Source organism: Homalodisca vitripennis, chromosome 3 (genome assembly GCF_021130785.1).
Source record: "Homalodisca vitripennis isolate AUS2020 chromosome 3, UT_GWSS_2.1, whole genome shotgun sequence".
NCBI lineage: Eukaryota > Metazoa > Arthropoda > Insecta > Hemiptera > Cicadellidae > Homalodisca > Homalodisca vitripennis.
The window spans coordinates 58,969,760-58,993,425 of record NC_060209.1 but is presented as its reverse complement, the minus strand read 5'-3'; the positions used below and the strand labels follow the sequence as shown (position 1 = coordinate 58,993,425).

Below are 23,666 nucleotides of genomic sequence, written 5' to 3'. Positions count from 1 at the left end.
TGTAGATATTTAAAGCTCAAAGTAAACTATTATTGTTTAAATTAGAGGGGAAAAAATCAATAAGCAGAAAAGGGATGAGTTTAGTAAGATACAACTAAAATAATCATGGTAGAGTGAATTTAATAAAATTGTAATATAATACTTACCAAACCTTGAAGAGTGTGCAGCACACTGACTGACAGGGAGATGAACTTGGCTATCACGATAGAGTAAAGTTCACCAGTATATTAATATCAGTTGACCTTGCTTGTAATCAGCGATTGCTCAAACACTGTTTCAATGTTTTGTAATAAATTAGTGGTCTTTGCGTGTTTTTCACTCAGTCAATGAGTCGATCAGTAGACACCCGAGTGAGCTAAAGAAAAACTGATGATTTCTTACACAGATCTTGCTTAACTTTATTAACCTTACTGTATGCACTAGCCGCAAGCTTATGTTAGTATTACAGCAGGAATATTTTGCATGAATATTTGTGTTGACTTTTTTGTGGAGTGATGCAATAATGAAAGACAAGTCGTACTTCAAAACTATAATTTGCAAAATTCTTTGTGATTCTTCAAGAAAATGTATTACCATTTTAAAATGGCTCATAGAATATATGGTATCATGTGAATTTTTTAGTTCCAGTTCACCTTCCTCTCAGTGCAGTGTCTGGAATCTGACACTGTCACAGACTAAATTGTGCATCTGATGAGACAATGGGAATACCTTTTCACCTAGATTACGCTATATAATGATATTTTTTAGTCTAGGTGTCTCTGATGTCCAAACGATATAAAGAGTTCATCTTGAGCTTCTTTGTCACCGACTTCTTTTAGATCTCTTCAGACAATCATTCACATTTAATCAACCCTTCCCACCAAAGATACGTTATGTATCATATTATTTGGCACAAACTTTCTCACATTCCTTATATAATACCTCAAAATAACCCTAAATAGCTTTTGATCATATCTACAAGAAAATAAACAAATTTTTTCAGTAGCTTTCGTCTATTTTCCATCATCAAAAATTGTTTGGAACAGACCAGATTTGCCACAACCAATTTGACCAGCCTCGTAACATTGGCAAGTGCTATACACTAGTAATCACTACTTCAATATTTGTTTTTCGACATATTCAAGATCTGAAAATAAACCAGTTTTGTCAGCATATTGCTAGCTATGTGGACATACTGGCTTCACTAGCTAAACTATCTTACAAGTTTAAGTCAATATCGGTTGCTAATGACTTTGCTAGCAACCCTATCTGGCGATACTGTAAACTCTGGTTTAGACAGTGATCTTATTACCAATCCATTAAGAATACGTCCTAGCGAAGCACAATGCTATCTGACGATTTCAAATAAATTTCATGCACTCTTTCGTACAATATTGTTATGGACCGCTTAGGTTATCACAAGCGGTGTTGTTCCAAAAATGCTCAATGAGGTGCACAAAACCAAGAGGCTCGGAAATGCTTTGACTTTTCTCACACGGTACAGTGATGATGGTGAGGAGTTTTTAAACAAAATTGTGACAGGTGATGGAACTTGTGTCCATCATGTCACACTTGAATCCAAACAGCAGTCAATGGAGTGGCAACACATGCAATCCCCGAAGTAACAAAAATTGAAGATGACAATGTCTGGACAAAAGATCATGTGCACGTCTTTTGGGATCAGAAAGGTGTTTGCTGATTGATTTTCTCCCAAGAGGTGAAACCATTAATGCGGCAAGGTATTGCAAAACCTTAAGAAAACTAAGGCGGGCAATTCAAAACAAACGGAGAGGAATGCTCAGTAATGGAATTGTGTTGCTTCATGGCAATGGTTGGCCCCATATCGCTCGCTGGTGACACTCAAACATTGGTTCGACAATTTCATTAGGAGCAGTTCGATCACCCGCCCTACAGCCCGGAATACCACTTGTTCCTGCACATGAAGCACGAGCTAGGCGGCCAACGCTTTGAAACCGATGATGAAGTTAAAACTGCTGTGGCTACATTCGTTGGCGGGAACCTTCTACAAAAAGGGTATAGACAAATTGATCACCCGCTATGACAAGTGTTTCAATATTGGTGAAATCTATGTTGAAATATAGTTTAAGGTTTCGGCTTTCATGTAGAAATAAAATTGTGTTGAAAATAACTGTTTTACTTGTTTTTCTTTTTTTATTAATGGTACTTATTTTCCGAACACGTCTCATATTCCCAGTGTTAACGAAGCTGACAAGATAAGGTTTTCAGTGAAGTCAAGTGATAATTTGATTGTGCCACCTTGCAGCTGTAGAAACCTGTGCTTTTCTAATAGGCATTCCTAGAGACTGGTGGTACACTAGGAACGTAATTATCTGAAGTTGATGGAACCAAACCAGTTTTGAATAATAATATTCCTTCCAGTTTAGTGGGAAGAAAGGTACATTTTACATGTGGCTGTCATCTTGAAATGTTAAACTGAAGGTTTACATGTCAAGTTCAGCTGATTAATTTGTACAACACTGATTTCATGAATACTCACACGGTTGGAATGTTAATATACTCAAACATTTAAAAACTCCATAATCTTGAAACTTTACAAGACAAAAATTGTTATAAGCATTTACACTAGTTGTTAAGACGTAGACTTGATTTAGTTACTATCTATCCAAAATTATGTTTGTAAACGTATTTACTTATAACAGTTTGATTTTATACTTCTAAAACTTTTGAATGGCTTTCATCTTAAAACCTTATGAGTTATCGAAAGATGAGTAAGAACAAAATAATGTTGCTTGAAATTGCTTCAAACCTTCATAAGAAATGTAAATTATTATATATGTTATACAGTACCCAAAAATAAAAATATTGCACAAATCCGCCATCTTGAAACCTATTATTGTTTCAGACAAACGTATTCAAGGAATGTAATGTAACTACCAAGTTTAATTTGAGTCACCTATAAATTATGACAATTAATGTGTTCACCCTTATTTTATCATTGTTACTGTATATTACTCAAAACATTGTACGGTAACTATCTGGAAATCTTACAAGATATAAAAAAACACAGAGGAACAAACGTTACTGTAACCTGAGAATTCAAAAACACTTTTTTGTTTTGCTTCACAATGCACAATAATAATCAATTCTTTCCCAAACTTTGAACAGCTACCATCTTCAAACCTTAAGAGATTTTGTGAAAATTACAGAAATAAAAGTGTTTCACAATTTATTATCTAATATTTTATAAAAATCAAGTCATTTGGGTCCTATTTAAAATTACTTTAGTTAAAAAATGTTCACAAATTCAATTGGCTGCCATCTTGAAACCTTAAATTGGTTAATCCTGGCTAACAAACTCATCCAAGCTATGTGCAAACACTATCTCTACACCAAGTTTAGTATGGATCTATTAAAAGTTACAGCAGTTTCCGTGTTAAAATTATTTCTACAAGTTTTATACTACCGTACCCAAAACTTTGAATTGCAGCTATCTATATACCTTACAACATGTAAAAAATTGTAAATTATTGTAAATTATCTAAGAATTCTAAAACACCTCTTAGTTTTGTTCTACAAACTATAAGTAAAATATATTCATTCCTTTTAAAAACTTTGAATAGCCACCATCTTGAATTTTTAAAATATTTAAAAAAAGTGCAAAAATAAAAAGTTGTTCCTAATTTCCTAATATTAAAAAAATCATGCCATTTTAGGCCCGTACTTGGAATTAGTTGAGTTAAAAGTTTAGAATTTGTTTTAAAAATTGTTTAAATACATATACATTTTCGGATATGGTAGTTTTGGGTTCTAGAGGCCATGATTGGAGAAAATCCAAAAATATCTCCTGGTAATTCCGTTGTGAAGGGATTGTAATAGGCAGATTTCTATAAAACATAACTAAAACTTCAGATATTGTGGAAACAATTAAAAATTAGCTTTCTGGTTGGTATTGATAACTAAAACCTGAGCAGTGGTATTACACAAACAAGTGCAACAATGGCATAAAAAAATATTGAGTTAAAAAAAGATTGATTTCCTGCATCATCCATTATACTTCCTCCTAGATTAAGAATATGAAATGAAGCAAAAGTATGTTTTATTCCCACATTCTCCAGTTTGAATAAACACATCAAAAGTGTTATGAATACGAGATATGTTTAAAAAAGTAATGGGAATTTTCTTTTTTTGAAAAAATATTTATTTGTTCATCTATATTAATGTTGTCACTTAAAAATAATCCCCATTAGATATTATGCACTTGTACCAGTGCTTCTTCCAATTCTCGAAACACTTCTCAAACTCGATCTTTGACATAGCCTTTAGCTCTTTCAGAGATGCAATTTTAATGTTATCTATGCTTGTAAAATGACTGCCCTTTATGTTTTGTTTTATTTCGAAAAGTCAAACGGAGCCATGTCTGGAGAATATGGAGTATGGGGTATCTTGACAATACTGTTTTTGGCCAAATGTTAATGAACAAGCAATGAAGTATTGGTGAAGAAGCATTCTTGAGGTAATCCTCCATGCTGCATGTCAAGATCTCCCCAGAAGAAACAACCTACATAACCACTTCACAAGAAACGGTAGCGACTATATTCTTCCCAATCACAGACTGGCACTCTATGAGAAGAAGCCCTCATACATCGGTGCCAAACTTGCCAACTACCTGCCTGATGAGCTGAAAACTCCAGGGCCAATCAAGAATATGAGACAGCGGCTTATCAACTGGCTCCTAGTTCGACCTCTTTACTCAATCGACGAGTACATTCGGTGGAGGGAAGACCCGACTTTTCAAAATCAAAACTAATTTTTGTACATGGATTCATCAAGTTCCAACTCTTGCAAACTTTTGACGACATTTCTGTACTCAAAGTTCATGAAATAAAGAGATTTGTCTATTGTCTATTGTATGAGCAGGTTCATAAATGTTTTTCCACTAATCCAGTGTTTTTTTTTTTCGGATTGCCTCATGCAAACGGCATTAAACTTGCAGGCAGTACTCATTATTGATTGTTTAACCTTGTTGCAAGAATTGATGATGCACCGTTGCTATTAAAATGGAAGAATGAATGAACGTTTATTGTCATATTACATCTTACAAGATATTACATCTTCTTACAATGGAAGAACACAATGACCATAACCTTCACGTTTGACTGCACTTTCAAGCCTTTTTCGGCCTTGGCTATCCAGAATGCCTCCACTATAATGACTGAGCCATCATTTCAATGTCATATCCCTAAATCCACCATCACTTGTAACACATTCCAGTCAATCTGCATCATCGTTGACTTTATTTAGTGACTCCAGAAAAACTTCCATTCGCCGCTGTTTTTGTTCAAAATTCAACAATTTTGGAACAAATTTTGCTGCCACATGTTTTATACAGAAAACAGTCAAAAAAATTTCATGGCATGAGCCAACTGATATTCCAACACCATCAGCGACTTCTTTGATTATAATATGGTGACAGTTCATAACCATTTCTTCCACTTTTTCACATTTCATTTGGTTGTTGATGTACAGGGGCATTCGTCATCTTCAATGTCTGCACGGCCATCTTTGAAATGTTTACCACTTGTAAACCCTTGTTTTACTCAAACCAGACTCACCATAGGCCTTTTTGACATTTACCACACTTTATTTAATTTTTTACACAAAATTTAATACAAATTCTTTGATCCATTTTTTATCAAATGAAAATTGCTGATTTAATAAAACACATCTAACCTTAGTAACTCCCACTGAACAAGTAAACAATGAAAAACTGGAAATTTTACTATATTTCAGGAGCATAAGTACCAATATAATAAAAAATATCTTGACAATTAGAGTTTCCAAACCCATGCAACTTTAAAATTCCCACTACTTTTTGAACACACCTCGTAGATCTACGAATAATCAATCAAAATCTGCCAGACACCAGTGTAGTTTTGATGCTACAAAGAGTACTATGCTACGTAAAAGTTAAAAGTTTTCATACGTGTTTAAGTTTTATGAGATAGTGCCATGAGGATTTTTGTAACATTTTAATTGTTTCCCATACTGTTTCAAACAGTTCAAAACTATTAACAAAAAGAGGAATTATTGGAAGAGAAAAATAATTATGGGTTATAGTTCTAGTTAATTAAGGATGTTCGAAAATCTATTCCCTTTGCTTTTGAAATAACTAGTCTAATGATCATTAAAATTGCGAGACTTAACAAACAGGATGGCGTTGTAGTGTTCTGCTTTTTTCAAAATAGAAAGTGATGCATAACACCAAATAGGAGGCTGAATATTTTTGATCTTTTTCAAATTATTCTTGAAAATTAATTTTATAAGGCAAGCAAATAAAGAGTGGCAGATATTTCAAAATACAATTCTATAATAGTTTAACATAGAAAATGCAGCCCCCTTTCCACACAGTGGTTGTAACTACATGGCAGTCTGAGGAACAAGTGAACAACGTTACATAACATAAAATATTTCCAAAACTATTATAAATCAAGGCCTATCTAAAAAGTTAAGGTGGGTTAGCAAGTTAAGGTTTAAGAATCTAAATTGGACTTTAAATTTGCAATGCTGACCAAAGTCAGGATGAAAGAGTTCAGATGCTGGAACTGTGTACTTCTTCCTCAACTAAAGTGAATTCTATACATATATTAATTATACCAATGATGGGTAAAATTCAAGCATTTACAAAATTTGTCTGGCCCTGGAGCTCTTTCCTCAGACCAATTTTCCATCAAATTCCATAGATGCTTAAGATGTCGATGATAGTTGTGAGCAAAATGGTTTTTTTCCCGAACCTTAAACCGTTTTAACTCTTAAAGCGACCTCAGTTTAATTACTGCACATTTAGAGATTCTAAAACGAATTCTGTTTTTGCTACAGTTAAAATTATTTTCTTTTTATTGGAATAAAAATAACACAAATACATTTTTTAAAAAAGCTCATAGCATCGCATAAGTTGGTATGCCGTATGCTTATATCTGCATGACGTGCCTTGCACTGTAAGACGAAACATCAATAAAAGAATATCACTGTTTATTGTTCGATTATTCAAGTGACATGCAATCCAATTTCCTTCCCAATGGTCATATACATCAACACTTTTATACATTCCTACACATTCACATCATTTTCATGAATTATATGTACAGAATAAACTAAAATATGACAATACAGATATGTTACACAACAATGGAAATGTCCAAAATCCTATTAACTTTCAAATCTTCCATTGTCAATAACAAACTCTAAACTAAGAGTAGTGCTAGGGAATATGTTTATAACCCTTGACTCTTCGGCTCAAGGAGTGCTGAAAATTTATCATACAGAATGTGCAAGCCAGATTTATCTAAAATTTATGGATACCTAGAAGTCCAGGATATTTGTGTAGAAAATGGCTTTGCCTTTGGGAGCTCAACCCTGCTTACTTTAGAGGAGTTTACTAACACATTTATCATGTAACATTCGTTCCAATCCATAATCCATAACACTTGGGGGGTATTTATGTGCAAAATGTTTTCAGACTTGGATTATGCACCTCCATTTTCTTGTTTCAAAGGGTGCTAAGTAATGATCTAATGTATAATAACTTATTCTACAGAACATCTATCCCAAGTAAGACCTCTACCACAACATTATGTGACCCTCATGGTCTATAGATTCCTAGGAATAGCCTCGATTAACATTAGCTCTATAGAATGTACTAGCTAATGTTTGATAAAGTTTTTGCAATCAAAATATTATAGAAGAACTTTAGAAAATAAATTTGGCCTAAGAATCTACTTCTTTTGGTCCAGTTCCTAAAAAATGCATTGAAACTAATCACTTACTTGTAGAATGTATATACAAAGTGACTTGCCAAAAATACATTACCATACATAGATTGGAAAAATAGTACAAATTTTGAAATTTCCATGATTTACACTTATGACTTGCCTAAATTGACTCCTGGAAACATGCCGAAGTACTAAAAATTGTCTGGGAGTGAGTCAGTAATAAAGTTACATAATTAATATCCAAGTTGCTAGACACATGTTGGATCTTAATGTTCATGCATTTGTATATTATAAGTTAAAGTAAACTTTGCCACAAGAGTCGTACATTATAATAACTCAGGGGTTATTGAAACAAGGTATCTAATACACAATTAAATTTGTGATAGGTTGACTATAAGTACATCAAGGCTAGCAAAATACACAAACTTCAAAAACGTTATTTAATTTCATTCTACTTTTAAAATATCAACATTAACAAGGAATACAACAAAATAATAACTAAAATTAACTAACACCACTCTAAATGCCTCCATAAACAACCTCAATATTATCATGAAAAATAATTTGCACCACCTCCCACAACAGTACTGACAAAAGTCAATATACTATTTAACATTCATATCAAAGTTAATTAAACACAGTCATTGTTTGATCATACAGTATTTAGACATTTGGCACTGTGTAAAAAGTTTCCAGGCACATTTCTAGGAGAAAAAAAATATCTGAATAGGGTATAAAATAATAAAATTAAAACCAAATAAATCAATAAATTTGAGAGACATTACAAATCTAATAATACAAGTTAAAAAAAATCAAGATGTATATGCTATAGACCTTTGCAAAAAAACGTCATTTGTAAATGAAACTTTAATGATGTAAAAAAAAGAAATATAGCATTAAAAGAAATTGTGTGGTCTCAGGTTTTAAATTATTAGTATCACTGATTAGGCCTAAGCATGAAAAACTTTTATTTTTTGTTTTAGTAACATAAATATTATTATGTTGTAAGTACGAAACACTTACAAATATTTATAACAGCATCTACACTCTATTTTTCATTAACACTTCAAGCTTAGCTAATTAAGTAAGCATACAAAAAAGACACTAACAATATTATGGTTTGAGTTTGTAAATACAAAAATATATATTTTAAATGGTATATTATTATTTTTATTTAAAAACATGAGATATCAAAGGTTTTAATTAAAATATAATTTTACTACTATATAAAAAAATAATGTCAAAAGTTAAAATACGGATAGCATAAATATTTTGCAAAACAAAGCTGATAACCAGCCATGAATATATTGATCACAGTGTTAAAGAGGCTATATTATCACAAATTATCTTGGCCGTTTTGTCACAGTTGTAACAAAACTCTAAGGCAGGACAAGTCCTTTACTGATTCTCTTTACTGAAGACTCGATGGTTGCTTAATCAGGAAACCTGACCTGCAGCATGTGGTACACATAGTCATAGACCACCAGCATGATCGCACCTCCAGGACCCAGTCTCATCACCTTGGGCACCAGACCTTTGTATAGAGCTCTCCACCTGTCAACACCAAGTCTATTCATGTAGGATTTTGGCTGAGTTACTGTATAAACTTCACCAGACTTTGAATGGAACATCGTGATGTCAGCAACGTCTTTATTACAATAAATTCAGGAAGAACAGAAAGGAGAACACTCCAAAAACAATTTTAAATACATCCTTAAAACAGTAGATTTGAATGTCATTATATCTTCAAGAATCATACCATACTTCTTCATACTTTGAGTTAGTTTCACAGCACCTCTCTTAGAGGATGGATATGACATCACCTGATTAAATTCTTTTGTAAAGTATATGGAACAAAATCAAGCTGACTGCAGTGAGAAATCTAGGGATATTCTTCTCCTGATAAGTTTTCTATTAGTTTAATCCACAAAATGTATACTATATGGAACTCTTAAGCAATCTAATTACAATAATGTAACACAATTATTCCATTGATTGTATTTTGTTACAGAAAAGGAACATTTAATTTAAAAAGAAAGGTATTTACCCTTCCTCTCTGTAGACAATGACAATAGTAGCAAGTGTTCCTTTGTACTTGATCTGTCCAGGGACAGGCTGGGGACCTTGTATCCGAGACTTGGCCACGTCAAACGGCAGATTGAACAGTGAGCCCAGCGTTCCAGACACAAAACCTATTCCAACTTTACGCAGAAACTCGTGCACTGGATCCTGCAGTTACATAATCGTGTTACATGTATGAACAAAAATATAAAACACACATAAAAACAACATCAGTAGTGTTTGACACTGTCTTTTACTCACAAGGCAAAAGTCAATATATACTTAACCATTTTTTATAACGGTTTTATAATGAAATTAAATGTTGAAAATCTTTAATTACATTCACAACGGTGGAATAAACTTTGTATTTTCAAGATAAGGCATTTAGAAACTCTGTGACATGTCAAAAATATGCTATTTTCTTTTAGCCCCAGAAGTATTGTATTATGGATAGTTTTATATAATATGTACTGATCGCGAGAGAAAAGAAGAGACCTGGATTCTGGCCTATCTGAAATTTGCAGGCGCTACTACGAGTATGTTGCCGCGCCTTGTTTCGTAATTCCATTATTGTTTCACTGTTCCATTGCTATGATAATCAATTCGCAGGGCTGGCTGTAGGGCGAAGCGCCTGAAATTACCGCGCGGCAACACACTAGTACACAGCTGTGCGCCGGTACGGGCCAGGTCTCTTCTTTTCTCTCGCCATCAGTAATTTATAAGTGTATTTTTTTGTTTTTGTGTAGGTTAAATTTTACCCATAACTCACATGAGAAATCATTTGTTTTGCAGAGTATATCAAGTGTCTATATTGACCCACCAGTTTTCCCTGATAGATTAGTTGGGAATTTTACATGCATATCTTCTGATTTATACATGCAATATTGGTGGGAAGCATGTATATATAAACAAATGGTTCTGAATTTGTAATTTTTTGAATTGGATTAATTGATATGCTTTGTATTATACAACAAACATTGTAATGTTCTGTAAATTTAATTATGTTGTAATACTTTCATAATAATGTAATATTGACAGTTTTATGTTTACATAATCATTTTCTCACAACGTAATGTTCTTTAATTTTAATTTTATTGCAATATTGACATTACAATATGTAATTAAGATGATTTTGTAAGGCCTATAAACAGCTGTGAAATAAAGTCTATACAGTTTTAAAATGCTTTGTGCATTTTACCTTAAAAATAACTTATATTGGGTCATAATTGACCAACAATATCTAAAAATATTGTTGTGTTGTTCAACAATACCACAATGCTTGAAATGAGGCCAGTGACATTTTTGTTGCCGTTGAAACTAAATAAAAGTGTGGGGCACATCTAACACATAACGTCATATAAGAAAGTGCTGTGGGTTAAATTTGAACCATGCGATCATGGACGTGTTAAATAAAATATAGAATCCTAAACTTTAATAGGGAGATACATTAATTACATGCAGTATTTTTTTATTACTATACAGAGCAAAAGGAGGAGTGATAGGAAATATTCCAATGCCATTTACAGTAATCTTGTTTCATCTGCATTAAGATGCATCCAATAAATACAGTACTTTAATAAAGAATAATATACGTGCAATGTGTTTATCAATCTTGCTAGTTTCTGAGGCAAAATCTACAAATTGGACAAATTGTTTTATTTTCTAAAAATATATACAAGAGCTATTGCTATCAGATAAGTATAAAGAAAAATTCATACATAATGGAAATACAATTTTATCTTGTAAATAAAGCAGGGAAAAAGTAGTGTGGTACCAAATTATTTAATTAAATTTAAAGTAAGGCATAACTTGATACTCATTCATATGAGGGAAAAGTATAAAGAATATTGTTAAGAAAGATTTTGTAATAGTGAAAATGAAATCTAATTCAAAGCTATAAATATCATACATAATTCTATATTTATTAACTAGATTTTGAATAAAAATTCAACATAAAACAATCTTTCGTCTATATATTCAAAAATAATTTCCGTAATAAACAAACTATAATATTACAAGTTAAAAAAGTGGTAAAGGCTGAAATTAAATAAACTAATGTGTACAACAATATTATAGGGAATATTGTCAACAATTAGTACTGTGCGTTGTTGAATGGTGATTAATAAGAGTTCAGCTGCAGAATAATAAATTGTATTTATGAACATATGCCAAAAAAGGCTTTTACTATACCTTAAACTAATTAACCTTCTTAATTTAGATATAGTTTTGTGGAGTGTCTCATTTCACTTAAGGTATCATTTAAAGAATTTTCTTATAATATGAGGAGTTACCAAAATATAAACTGGAATTATATTTTAAAAGCCAAACATATTGAAGTTTTTTTACAAAACAACCTTATTCCTTCAGAATACTATCTATACACTTGATTATTTTCCTAATCAGTAATTCCATTGTTAAAACGTTTTTTTTTATATTCGTCTTCAGTAATGGACAATGCCTAATCTCAGGCTCTTAACCCTTTGGCTGCTAATAATTTTTTGACATGTTATCCCAAAAGTGCTCAGGTTTTTATCGGATTTTATCCCAAAAGTGCTAAGCCTAAAATGGTGAATTTGTAGTTTTACTAAAAAAATCATAAGTTCCTCAGATTTTAACCTATTTCATTGATTTATGTTTTTTTGTAGTATATAATATATGTAAGAAAATAAAAAATAATACATTTTGAAAAATACAAAACTATGTAAACAAATAAATAACTTTTTTTTTCAACTTTGACACAGAAAAACATAATTAAATTTAACTTTTATTTTTTTAAATACATTTTTACCTAAAACCATATGTTGTTTTGAGTACATACTGAAATTTTCATTCAAAAATATAGATTTTTACTTATGAAATGAAAAAAAACACAAAAACTTACCATGTGCTATCTAGATCACAGCTGTTTTTTGCCGTTAGTGTACTATAAAAAAAAAACCAGCAAATACAAGTGTTTATTTTTAAGGAAAAGTAAACTTATTCAACTGTCATTTACCGCAATCCGCGTGTAAATAACGTAATATTTAGCGCTGGAAAAAAAAAAATTTGCAACAACGAAATATCGTTCTATAGCATTTTTCGGAACAAAGGCCAACTACGATATATCGTTGCATAGCATTTTTTGGCATGATTACCAAAAACGACATATCGTTGCATAGCAGTCAAAGGGTTAATACAATAATAAGAAAAAAATCACACTGAACCATGACATTTTTTGCCAAAAACTGGTTGACAGAGATGACTGAGTATGCATATGCATTGTCATGGTGAAAAAACCAGTTTCAGTAGTGCGTCTGCCACAAACAATTTTTTTATGAACACTGTTGTACAATCTTCCTAGAACTTCTAAATTAAAAACTCAAGGTCTTTGAGCACACATTGACGTTTCTCAACATTTTAGTCATGTTTGGGTAGTCCTGAATGAGATTTGTAGTAGGGATTTAATGAATATTGACCGAGGACCACTAATGGTTCACACAACACCACGGATACTTGTACAGATAATGGTACATGTCACAACAAGTTTGGGTAGTCCTGAATGAGATTTGTAGGGATTTAATGAATATTGACCGAGGACCACTAATGGTTCACACAACACCACGGATACTTGTACAGATAATGTACATGTCACAAGTTTGGGTAGTCCTGAATGAGATTTGTAGGGATTTAATGAATATTGACCGAGGACCACTAATGGTTCAAACAACACCACGGATACTTGTACAGATAATGTACATGTCACAAGTTTGGGTAGTCCTGAATGAGATTTGTAGGGATTTAATGAATATTGACCGAGGACCACTAATGGTTCACACAACACCACGGATACTTGTACAGATAATGTACATGTCACAAGTTTGGGTAGTCCTGAATGAGATTTGTAGGGATTTAATGAATATTGACCGAGGACCACTAATGGTTCACACAACACCACGGATACTTGTACAGATAATGGTACATGTCACAACAAGTTTGCCTACGCAGAATATGGCAAAAATCCAGAACATTTAATACATTTTCAACATTTTATATCAATTTATTGATTGATTTTAATGTACTCAAATCATGAACTTTAATTTATACATTGTTCACCACAGTGACATTTTGTACAACCCAATCCTGGATTTTGTATTAACAAATAGAAACTATTACTTCTTACATATGTCAACTATGAATTGTTGAAAGTTCAAAGTTTAATTTGTAACAAGCAATTAGCAGTTAACACATTAATTTTTTTTAAATTGAATATTATATTTGTATTTATAGTATCAATAACATTACATACATAATCAAAATAAATCCACAGATTTCATTATATTTCCCAATTTATCATATAGCTATAAAGTGAAATAGCTTTATAATAATTTTGCACCTCTTTCACTCATTAGGGGGGTTGCTTCAGCGTTATCTCTTAGTTGCGCACTTATGAGATATCATAAAATCTTTTTTCCAAATCTTACATGCATTTGGATGTGTAAATACATTTTCTTTAAAACTTCAGTGCTATATGTTTATACATTAGCAAAATTGCAGGTTAGGGTGGAATCAATCAATAGCACCAATAGTTTTATACTATACATGTTTTCAATTTATATTTAATATATTACAATATTTAAATCTAATTGCATTCTGTTCTATCATGGTATAAAATTAACATTTTTGCTTTCCAATTCACATTCTCATTTAATGCAATATTTTGTTTCCTTAAATTTTCAATTCATTTTGTGATTTAAAACATGTTTTATATTTTCATCTTTAGTACTCAAAAGTAAATTGCTCACAAGTATTTGTAGTATTTGTTACATATTAAATATCAGAGAAAGAGAATATAATATAATTTCATGATCTCTAACGTGGTAATTATTTTTAAATTAAATTCTAATTATAATTGTAGTGCATTTTTAGGGTTGAATCTCATGTGTAAATTGTTGATGCTGTACTAAACTAGGACATTCAGAGATTGTGCAGGCAGAAGATTAGGTGAGATCATCTTGATTCACAAACAAGAGCTTTGCATGCTTTGTGGTCAACAGATATTAGCCAGTAACTAACCAGTTATGAGTCGTTTCATGATAATTCAATAACACCACACAGCGTTGTAAACCCACCCAAAAATTTAACATTGTATATGAGTAACTACCATCCCTGTAAAAAAGTATCCATTATCATTATTATGTTCATACAATCATTAATTTACATGACGTATCTAAAGATTGCAACAATATAACTAAAGATTCTAAACCTACATGTTTTTACAGTAAGGTACTTAATTACTTGGTTTATGGTCAGGTCAAAATATTCTCTAATAGAACAATTTTAAAAATATTGGTTTCATAAAAATAAACTTGTTATCTTTCATGTTTCACTTCATATGCCATTACACTACTACAGAGGCTTGCCACATACTTTAAACACTTGAGTGGCACTCTTTATCTGAGCTAAAACATTAGTAGTAGCTAAGTGCTTTACGCTGCCTAACCTACATAACACAAGATAATGTGAAGTTGATGTAAATCTAATTCTCTTTTGACAGGATAACAATAAAAAATTGTGACTTTTTAACTCCTTAGTAAAGGAATAAGAAAGCAATGTTGACAGAATTTTCCTATTTAAAGGAGCTTAGGTGTGATATTATGCAAGGATACTTGATGACCACTGAAGTGATGTTAATGGTTTGAAGTGAAATGTTTCAAACTTAGTGGGACTTTTTAGAAATGAAAAAGGTACAAACGCTTGAACTGCAGTGAGATCTGGAAACTGCATTCCACTGTTTGAGATGATGCCAGATTAGAACATGGGAGATACCTTAGCAGCGAGAACCTTCTAGATGTAGTTTACTAGATCCTACAAAAAGGACAAACCACATCTCCGAGGCATTGGTACCAAACCCCAATGAACAGGTGTTTGTGTTGGTGTGCTGGAACAGTATATGATTGTTTTTTGTTTACTTAGGACAATAAGCGGAAGAAACCCCTCATTTCACCTAGTCTTAAAAAGACTTTTGTGCTTGCTTCTGGAGTGACAGACATTCCGGATGGATAAAGTTTGTGGTACGGCTGTCTCCTGTTTAGATACCATGAGAGGGTTGTCTTATATTTCAATTTGGTGAAGATAATATAACATGAAGTGTAAATATAACGTCAAAGGAGGACTTTTCAAAATCATCAGATGACAAAGAAAAATATCTAGAGAAGATGCTCTATGACAAGCGATCACAAATGCGACAAGATTTTGCACTACTGACAGGTGTTATTCAGTTACATATTCTCATCAAAAAGATCTTTTCACTGAGTGATACATACGCCGATTTTAGTTGTACAAGTTCTTTGGCAGTTTGGACATTAAAATTCATCTGGAACTGTTATGATACAAATGGGATCATGTAGAGCATAATTTGGGGTAAAAGAAGTATTTAGAAGGATACAAATTCTTTGCTTCAGCTTGACATCTCATAAGTACGAGGCATGTTCAGAAAGTAAGTACCATAAAAAAAAAACAAGTAAAACAAATTTTGTTCACACAATTTATTCCTACATGAAAGCCCAAATCTATTTTTTGACACAGTGTCCACCGATGTTCAAAAACTTGTCGTAGCGGGTGATAAATTTGTGTATTCCCTCTTCGTAGAAGGTTCCCACTAACGAATGTAGCCACGACTCCACCGCAGTTTTCATTTCATCATCACTTTCAAAGTGTTGACCTCGCGCTTCATGTGCAGGAACAAGTGGTAGTCAGACGGTACCAAGTCCGGGCTGTAGGGCGGGTGATTGTACTGCTTCCAATGAAATTTTTGAACCAATGTTTGAGTGTCACCAGCGGTATGGGGCCGAGCATTGACATGGAGCAACACAATTCCGTTACTGAGCATTCCTCTCCATTTGTTTTGAATTGCCTGCCTTAGTTTTTTTAAGGTTTCACAATACCTTGCCGCATTAATCATTAATGGTTTCACCTCTTGGGAGAAAATCAATCAGCAAAATGCCTTTCCGATCCCCAAAGACAGTGCACATGATTTTTTTGTGCAGACATTGTCTTGAATTTTTGTTTCTTTGAGGATTACGTGTGTTACTCCATTAACTGTTGTTTGGATTCTGGTGTGACATGACGGACCCAAGTTTCACCACCTGTCACAATTTTGTCTAAAAAATCCTCAACACCATCACTGTACCATGTGAGAAAAGTCAAAGAACTTCCGAGTCTCTTGCTTTTGTGCACATCAGTGAGTATTTTTGGAACCCACCGGAAACACAGCTTGCGATAACCTAAGCGGTCCGTAACAATTTCCTACAAAAGAGTTGGTGAAATTTGTTGGAAATCGTCAGATAGTGTTGTCATAGTGAATCTTGGATTTCTGTATTGTCTTCCTTGGATGTCTGTTCTCATGGATTTTTTCGTCAACTGCCCTTACCAGATCATCGGTGACGAGAGAAGGCCAACTGTGCGCATGCGTGGAACATCGATTGCGGCGCTACGGCGGCAGTGGAATGAAACCTGTACTTACTTTCTGATCACGCCTCGTAAAAGTGCCTGGTTAAAACAAGATACACACAAGCAGATCACCACCCTCTGGTTCAGCTTTTGTTACCTCTGACCATTAAATAAAAATATTCATTGTCCTACGTTAATTTTGTTTGACACATAAAGCACCAATCTAAGAGGTACAGATATATCATGTTTAGGTAAGATTGGCTACTTGAGGTGCAGTAACCGTAACTCTGCTCCTTGCTCATTGAAAAAAAAATGTTAAGTGAGTCATATTCGTACATGTTATATATTGGACAAGGTGAGTTTTTACCGATTTCATGAAACAATGGTGTTAAACATAACTTTCTGATAAGAATCTAGAAAATGCTTGGTTTTATAGAATAATAGGTACTTTAACATGACAAATATGTTTTGACTGAGTATATTGACAGTGTTCTGTAATTCTGTAATGTTTGAATTACTATTTACATTGTCACAATGTTATATTAACATAAATAACAATTACTATCAATAAATTTGAAAACAAACACTCCAAGTAATACATTTTTTTTATTTTTGTGAGACCTTTCGTGTTCAAGGCTCCTCAAAATCTTGTATATGTCTAATTTAGCTCTCCTTGACCTGAATATATTCCCTGAGTTTTATTTTATTATATTGTATCACAAATAATAAGGAAAAGAGAGGTGGCATTCTTTATTATCAATTTTTACTAATTAATTAGTGTTCTAATCAGAAAAAGAAGGGATACGATGCATACACTTAATTCAGCAAACATATATTTCTGATCACTTCTTTGATTTAAACTAGCTAGACTCAGTTAACCGAGTGCTTAGATTAGATTGTATTAATAAAACATTTTTCAATAAAAGGAAAGATGTTAATGTTAATATACAAATGCATCATTAATTACTACAGTTGCCATCTAAAATGCATGATTCAATTTTTACAAGTTGCATGCATGTTAGAATGGAATAAAGCGAAATACCTACAATCTAAAACACCTCTGCTACTGTAAAAACAACACACATAAATTATGTCTCACAATATATATATACATACATACATACATAGACAAAGGTTTTTTTTGTACATAGAATTAAATTAACAAAAAGCAATTTTTGTGTTTCTTTTATTCTAGATAAATTTAACATGTTAAATTGATGTATTTTTTATTTATGTTCAAAGTAGTAAGCCTATATTATAAAATATAACTCCGGTACTGCAGTATTGTTGTATTTTGTGGGATGTTGAAATAAAATGTACTATAGAGGGTACTTTAGTATGCAAAAACTATCAAACCCAATATTTTTCTCATTATAAATGGTACTTTTCACTAAATAAACATACATATTGTTACCATAGATTGCAGTCAGACAAACTGAGTCGCCTATAGAGATAACAGATGAACAATATTGTGTTTGTGTTATTAACTTTAGTTTGTTAGGTTACACAGGTACTCAGTCAGTACCTATGTCACTTGTGTTTCACGTATTGAATGTTTTACTATTTAATCATTTGTCTTACTTTGGAAGATCTGAAGAGTTCAAAAGTGATTTTGGTTTCCAAAATGAAGTCTCCAAAGAATTGTAGTTGTTTTAATTGATTATATTTGACAGGCAGCATTAGAGACAATTAAGAGATTTCCTAGATAAAATCAAAATTGTTCATAATCGTAATTATGGCTTGCGAGATTATTCAAAATAAGTTCCTAATGAACTTTGTATCCTTCACTGATTAGTTTTTATAACTTTAAGCAAATACATTAAGTAGACCAACCTTCAGAAATTATCACTTTCTTACTCCTTGTCAATGTTACCCAAGACTGTAAGTATGGCTATAGGCAGATAACCCCTAAAATAAAGTAAATAACAAGTCAGCAACAAATTAAATATACTTCAGCCTGTAGGACTGCTAAGAGAATTATTTTCTGTCCGCCCTAAACAGAAATTATAATTTTTTTAGTTGAAATTAACACAAGTATTGTTGGTACCCTTCCATACCCCATGTGAAATGCTATACAATAATTAGTAGAAGTGAAAGAATGTAGTTCTAGGTGGAATGAAATAAATATAATTTTTTAGACTTACACTTTATCTCTAGCTTAAATAATGGTACACAGGGTGTCTTGCAACCATTTGACGAAACTTAATTAGGCATTTAATCATCTTACTTTATGAAGGCTTAAAATTCAGTAAACATCTAGCCACAGACTTTGATGACAACAGATATCAAGTCAAAAGTACCATAATCAAGAATTGAAAGAGAAAGAGAAAGTCCATTGGTTTTACAAACTTGTGTACCATTATTCTCTACTGTAACTGAGTAATAAACTGTTTGTGGCCTCACTGTGTATGTAATTCATTTACTTAAGGCAAATATTAATTCAAAAGGGTTCAGAACAGCAAATAAATAAAAAAAAGTTCTTACTCAATCAAAGAGAAGGAACCACTCACAATTCTATCTGATCTTCACTTTTTGGCAGCTTCCAATCTGGATAAAATTTATATTTAAGTTCAATTTAAAAATAGAAACATAGCCAGAGCAGTTTTGAATACCCTGGTTATATCAGTATTAACAATGAATGCATTTTACTGATTAACAACAGTACCTTTGATGATATTTCAAAAGAAAATTCACTAAATTCTATTCATTCATTCATAGAACTCAATTATAGGTCTCAAACTATGGTTTTTTTTATATGATTTCTATTTTAAAAACAGTCAAATTGAACCTTATATACTACTTTACAATTTTGTATTGTATAACTACACAAACAAACTATAGATCATTCAAACCATTCATAAATATCATACTTCAATATGAAATAAAATCGGCCTGAGATATAATGTATCTCTCTTTATGGGCACTATATTGTGGTTTATTTGAATATTTTATCCCACAGATTTTAACATTACAAAAATGAATTACTAAAGTTTAAAGATCTGAAAACTATTACCAACATAAACAAAGTATTGTTTGTTCGTAGAAAAGGGAAGTTAAATTTTGATTAATTTCTTTCTATTACTACAGTTGATTTTAGAACAGCTCGATATAAATGAAGCAATCCAGTAAAAATGTTGAATTATTCAGTGAAAACATGAAAGTAAGTAACAGATTGACTACAACATATAAAGCTTCTTTTGCAACAATTTCACAAATCCTAGAACACTACTTTAGACTTTGCTACAGGTAGAGGACACTTATTCAATGTGAAGATCAATTGAATTTACCTCCATTTCTGGTAAAATTCCTTTCACAGAATGGTAGAAGCCAAAGTAGACTGCGTTGAAACATCCATTTCGTCCAATAGTTGCAGTCACTCCTTTGTTGAGTCCTCGAGATCCTAGACCCTTATTACAAAACATATTTCATTTAAAAAACTGTGAAAAACAGAAAAAAGAATTCAGTCTGAAAATATGAAATTGCTTACATACAAGGGTTATAAACAATGTAATCACCATTTATGCATAGCATAGGGAATAGTGGGAGTAGCACTGCCATATTGACATTGGTGAGAACAGTGGTTTAGTATGCTTTTAACTGTGTCGCAGCATTGTATGTTCGCGTTTTGTCCAGTTATAGTTCAAAACATGAGTCCCATAATAGAAAATTCCACCAAATGTGGAGTGTGTGGTGTTATAAGATTTCTTTGGATGAAAAATCAAACCGCAGCTGAGATACAACGTGAGTTGTGCGCATTTAATGGTCCGAACATTTTGAGTGAAGGTGTAATCTGTCTGTGTGTGCATTAAAAACAAAAGTTAAATAACAAACATTCATGATGAAGAAAATAGCGGCAGGCCTTCTCTTGTCAATGATGATCTACTGAATAAAGTGAATTCAAAATTTCATGAGAACCATCGCTTCACAATTTCAGAAGTTTCCGATAATTTTTATGAAATTTCTCTGTGTCATTTTACATGAGACAGTGACTAGGCTACCACAAGTTTTGTGCTTATATACCAAAACTGCTTACCGACAACCACAAAACGGAAGTTCTGCCATAGATTTTCTTACTCGGAATGACTTGGAAGGAGAAAAACTTTTGAACAGGATTGTTACAGGTGATGAGACAAAACAGCAGTCAACACAATGGGGACATACTTCTTCTCTAAGCAAGCCAATGGGAGCCCACCAAACTCTGTCAGTCATGGCTATAGTTTTTTGGGATGCTAAAGGTATCTTACTTGTTGATTTTACTAAACATGTTATGACCATAATTTCTGAAGCCTAATGTGACACTTTGAAAAGACTAAGAAGAGGGAACCAAAACAAGCATTGTGGCCTTCTTAGTGTTTATACATGACAATGCTTTGTATGTATATGTTCACAAACATGAAACTGTGGATTGCATCTTAGCAATTGGCCAATGATCAAGAGTTTCAAAACGCTATATTCACAGGCAACAGATTTTTATACAGAGATATTTCAATGACTGTTCAAAGATATGACAAGTGCTTGGATATGTTTGGTGACTAAGTAGAAAAATGGAGAAAAGTTATAGTTTTCAGGAGTATGTAACATTGTATCTTCACTGGTTTACTTTTTATTTCAACACAGTGATTACTTTCTTGATAACCCTCATATATGAAAAGACTATCTTGGAATTTATTTGATATTCTATATAATTTAATTTATCGAAACGTCTCTATTAGACCTACTACAATATACGAGTACAATACATGTACAAAAGTATGAAACTATTAAAATAACCATGTACAGTTCAACTACATTTGTTTTAGATATTTCCTTTCAAAACATTGGCTGCAGCACACGCCTTACAGCACACATCTCCAGTGCGAGTTGTTGGTCTTAATCATTATAGAGCTGCAGTGAAGCTAGTAATAACCTTTCAGACTGAAGTTGGCAAGTTTCATACTTTTGAGAAAGGGAGATAAAACGAGGCAATTAATATTTCTTTCTGGCAAGCCATGTCATCTTTGCATTTGTAATATTTCGTTATTTGAAATATAAATTGTTATTATATTCACAGAACACTCCATTCAGGTCAAAGAACTGCTATTATACACGGTAAATTTAACTACAAGGTAAAGGTAATTTAATAATTAAATTACATAGTTTTCTGAATTAACCCTTCCAACGCGGCTAACGCCTATAGACGCGGAACTGCCGATAATTTAAACGCGGATAACGTCTACAAACGCAAAAGCTTTTACTTTTGAAATGGCGAAGAATTAGTTATTAAAACTTCCGTAAGAGAACAGATCGATGTTCCTTTCGACTGTCGGGACTAGACAAAATGCTTTGTCACCGTTGGTGGACGTTGTTACGGTATCTACTCGGGTTGAAAGCAATCGCCGCCATTTTTTGTATGGCCTGTGACGCGGCATACGCCTACAGACGCGTTCGTTTCATTCAGCTGTTTAACTGCGTGTGTGTTGGTCGTATGTTGGTTATATTGTTAAACAAAGTGTTTTGAATCAGTCCGTTGTTATTCTAATAGTGTTTTAGTTTGTTTTTACTAACATTTAGTATAATGTTTTGTTATAATGGCTAATCCAACTTTTATCATGTTACTACGAACAAAGTAGTTTGAGCACATTTTTGGTATATTATGTGTAATATTTTTTTCTATTATTTGTTTTGTATTACCAGTTTTACCATACAAGTCCAGTTTATTTATTCTAAATAAATAAGGTTTATAACTACAATATTTATTTCATTTCCCTTGTAGGCTATCGTATAAATATATTTGTGTTGAATTTCATATTATTACATTTTAAAATCTTATACTGAACTTATTTGTTTTTATGTACTAATTATACAGAAACTTCAGTTAAAATTTACTTATTATAAATAACCTGTATAAATGTAATGTAATCTGTCAAATAGTGTTCCTATGTACATTATCCTGCAATGCAGTTTATCCAAAATTTCAAATGTTTTCGTCCGTATAAAATTCTTAAAAATATGTAATATTACATGTTTATTATTTTTTCTTATAAAGGTAATATCAAGGAATTGAAACAAAAATTAGCATTGGGAAATTTAAAAAAAATATATTTTTTTATGTCTTAGCGTTTGACAGTAATTTAAATTAGCGCTTTAAGGGTTAAGGGTGAAATGACTTTAACGTTTTCTATATATCATGTGTTTTGTAAAGACTCACATGTTCTCTGACTATCTCCTTGGTGACAGCCCAGGTACTGGGGGTGTACTGAACCTTAGACCTATTGGCCTGGAGGGTGACCTTGACTACCTCAAAGGGATTGACAAGGATGGCTTCCGTCACACCTGCCCCAAGTCCCGCCAGTGAGAATGTCTGTAACAAAAGGTTGTGTTGTGAATTATGGGATATGACATACAGCAATACTTATTGGTGTCCATTTAATCAGAATAAATACTTGTTCATTACACTGCACAAAACAG

At 32.4% G+C, this 23,666-nt stretch overlaps 1 protein-coding gene across 2 annotated transcripts in view; it reads right to left on the bottom strand.

Moving 5' to 3' along the window:
- Positions 1 to 8,156: 8,156 nt before the first annotated feature.
- The window catches only part of LOC124356943 (mitochondrial 2-oxodicarboxylate carrier), a 43,394-nt gene continuing 27,884 nt past the window's right edge, over positions 8,157 to 23,666 (bottom strand). For both annotated transcript variants that reach the window (XM_046808270.1, XM_046808271.1), the window contains exons 5-8: positions 23,407 to 23,559; positions 20,507 to 20,626; positions 9,778 to 9,959; positions 8,157 to 9,284 (exon numbers count right to left, since the gene is read on the bottom strand). In XM_046808270.1, coding sequence (XP_046664226.1) covers positions 9,164 to 9,284; positions 9,778 to 9,959; positions 20,507 to 20,626; positions 23,407 to 23,559 — 576 coding nt within the window. In that variant the 3' untranslated portion in view covers positions 8,157 to 9,163. The remainder of the gene's footprint in view (positions 9,285 to 9,777; positions 9,960 to 20,506; positions 20,627 to 23,406; positions 23,560 to 23,666) is intronic.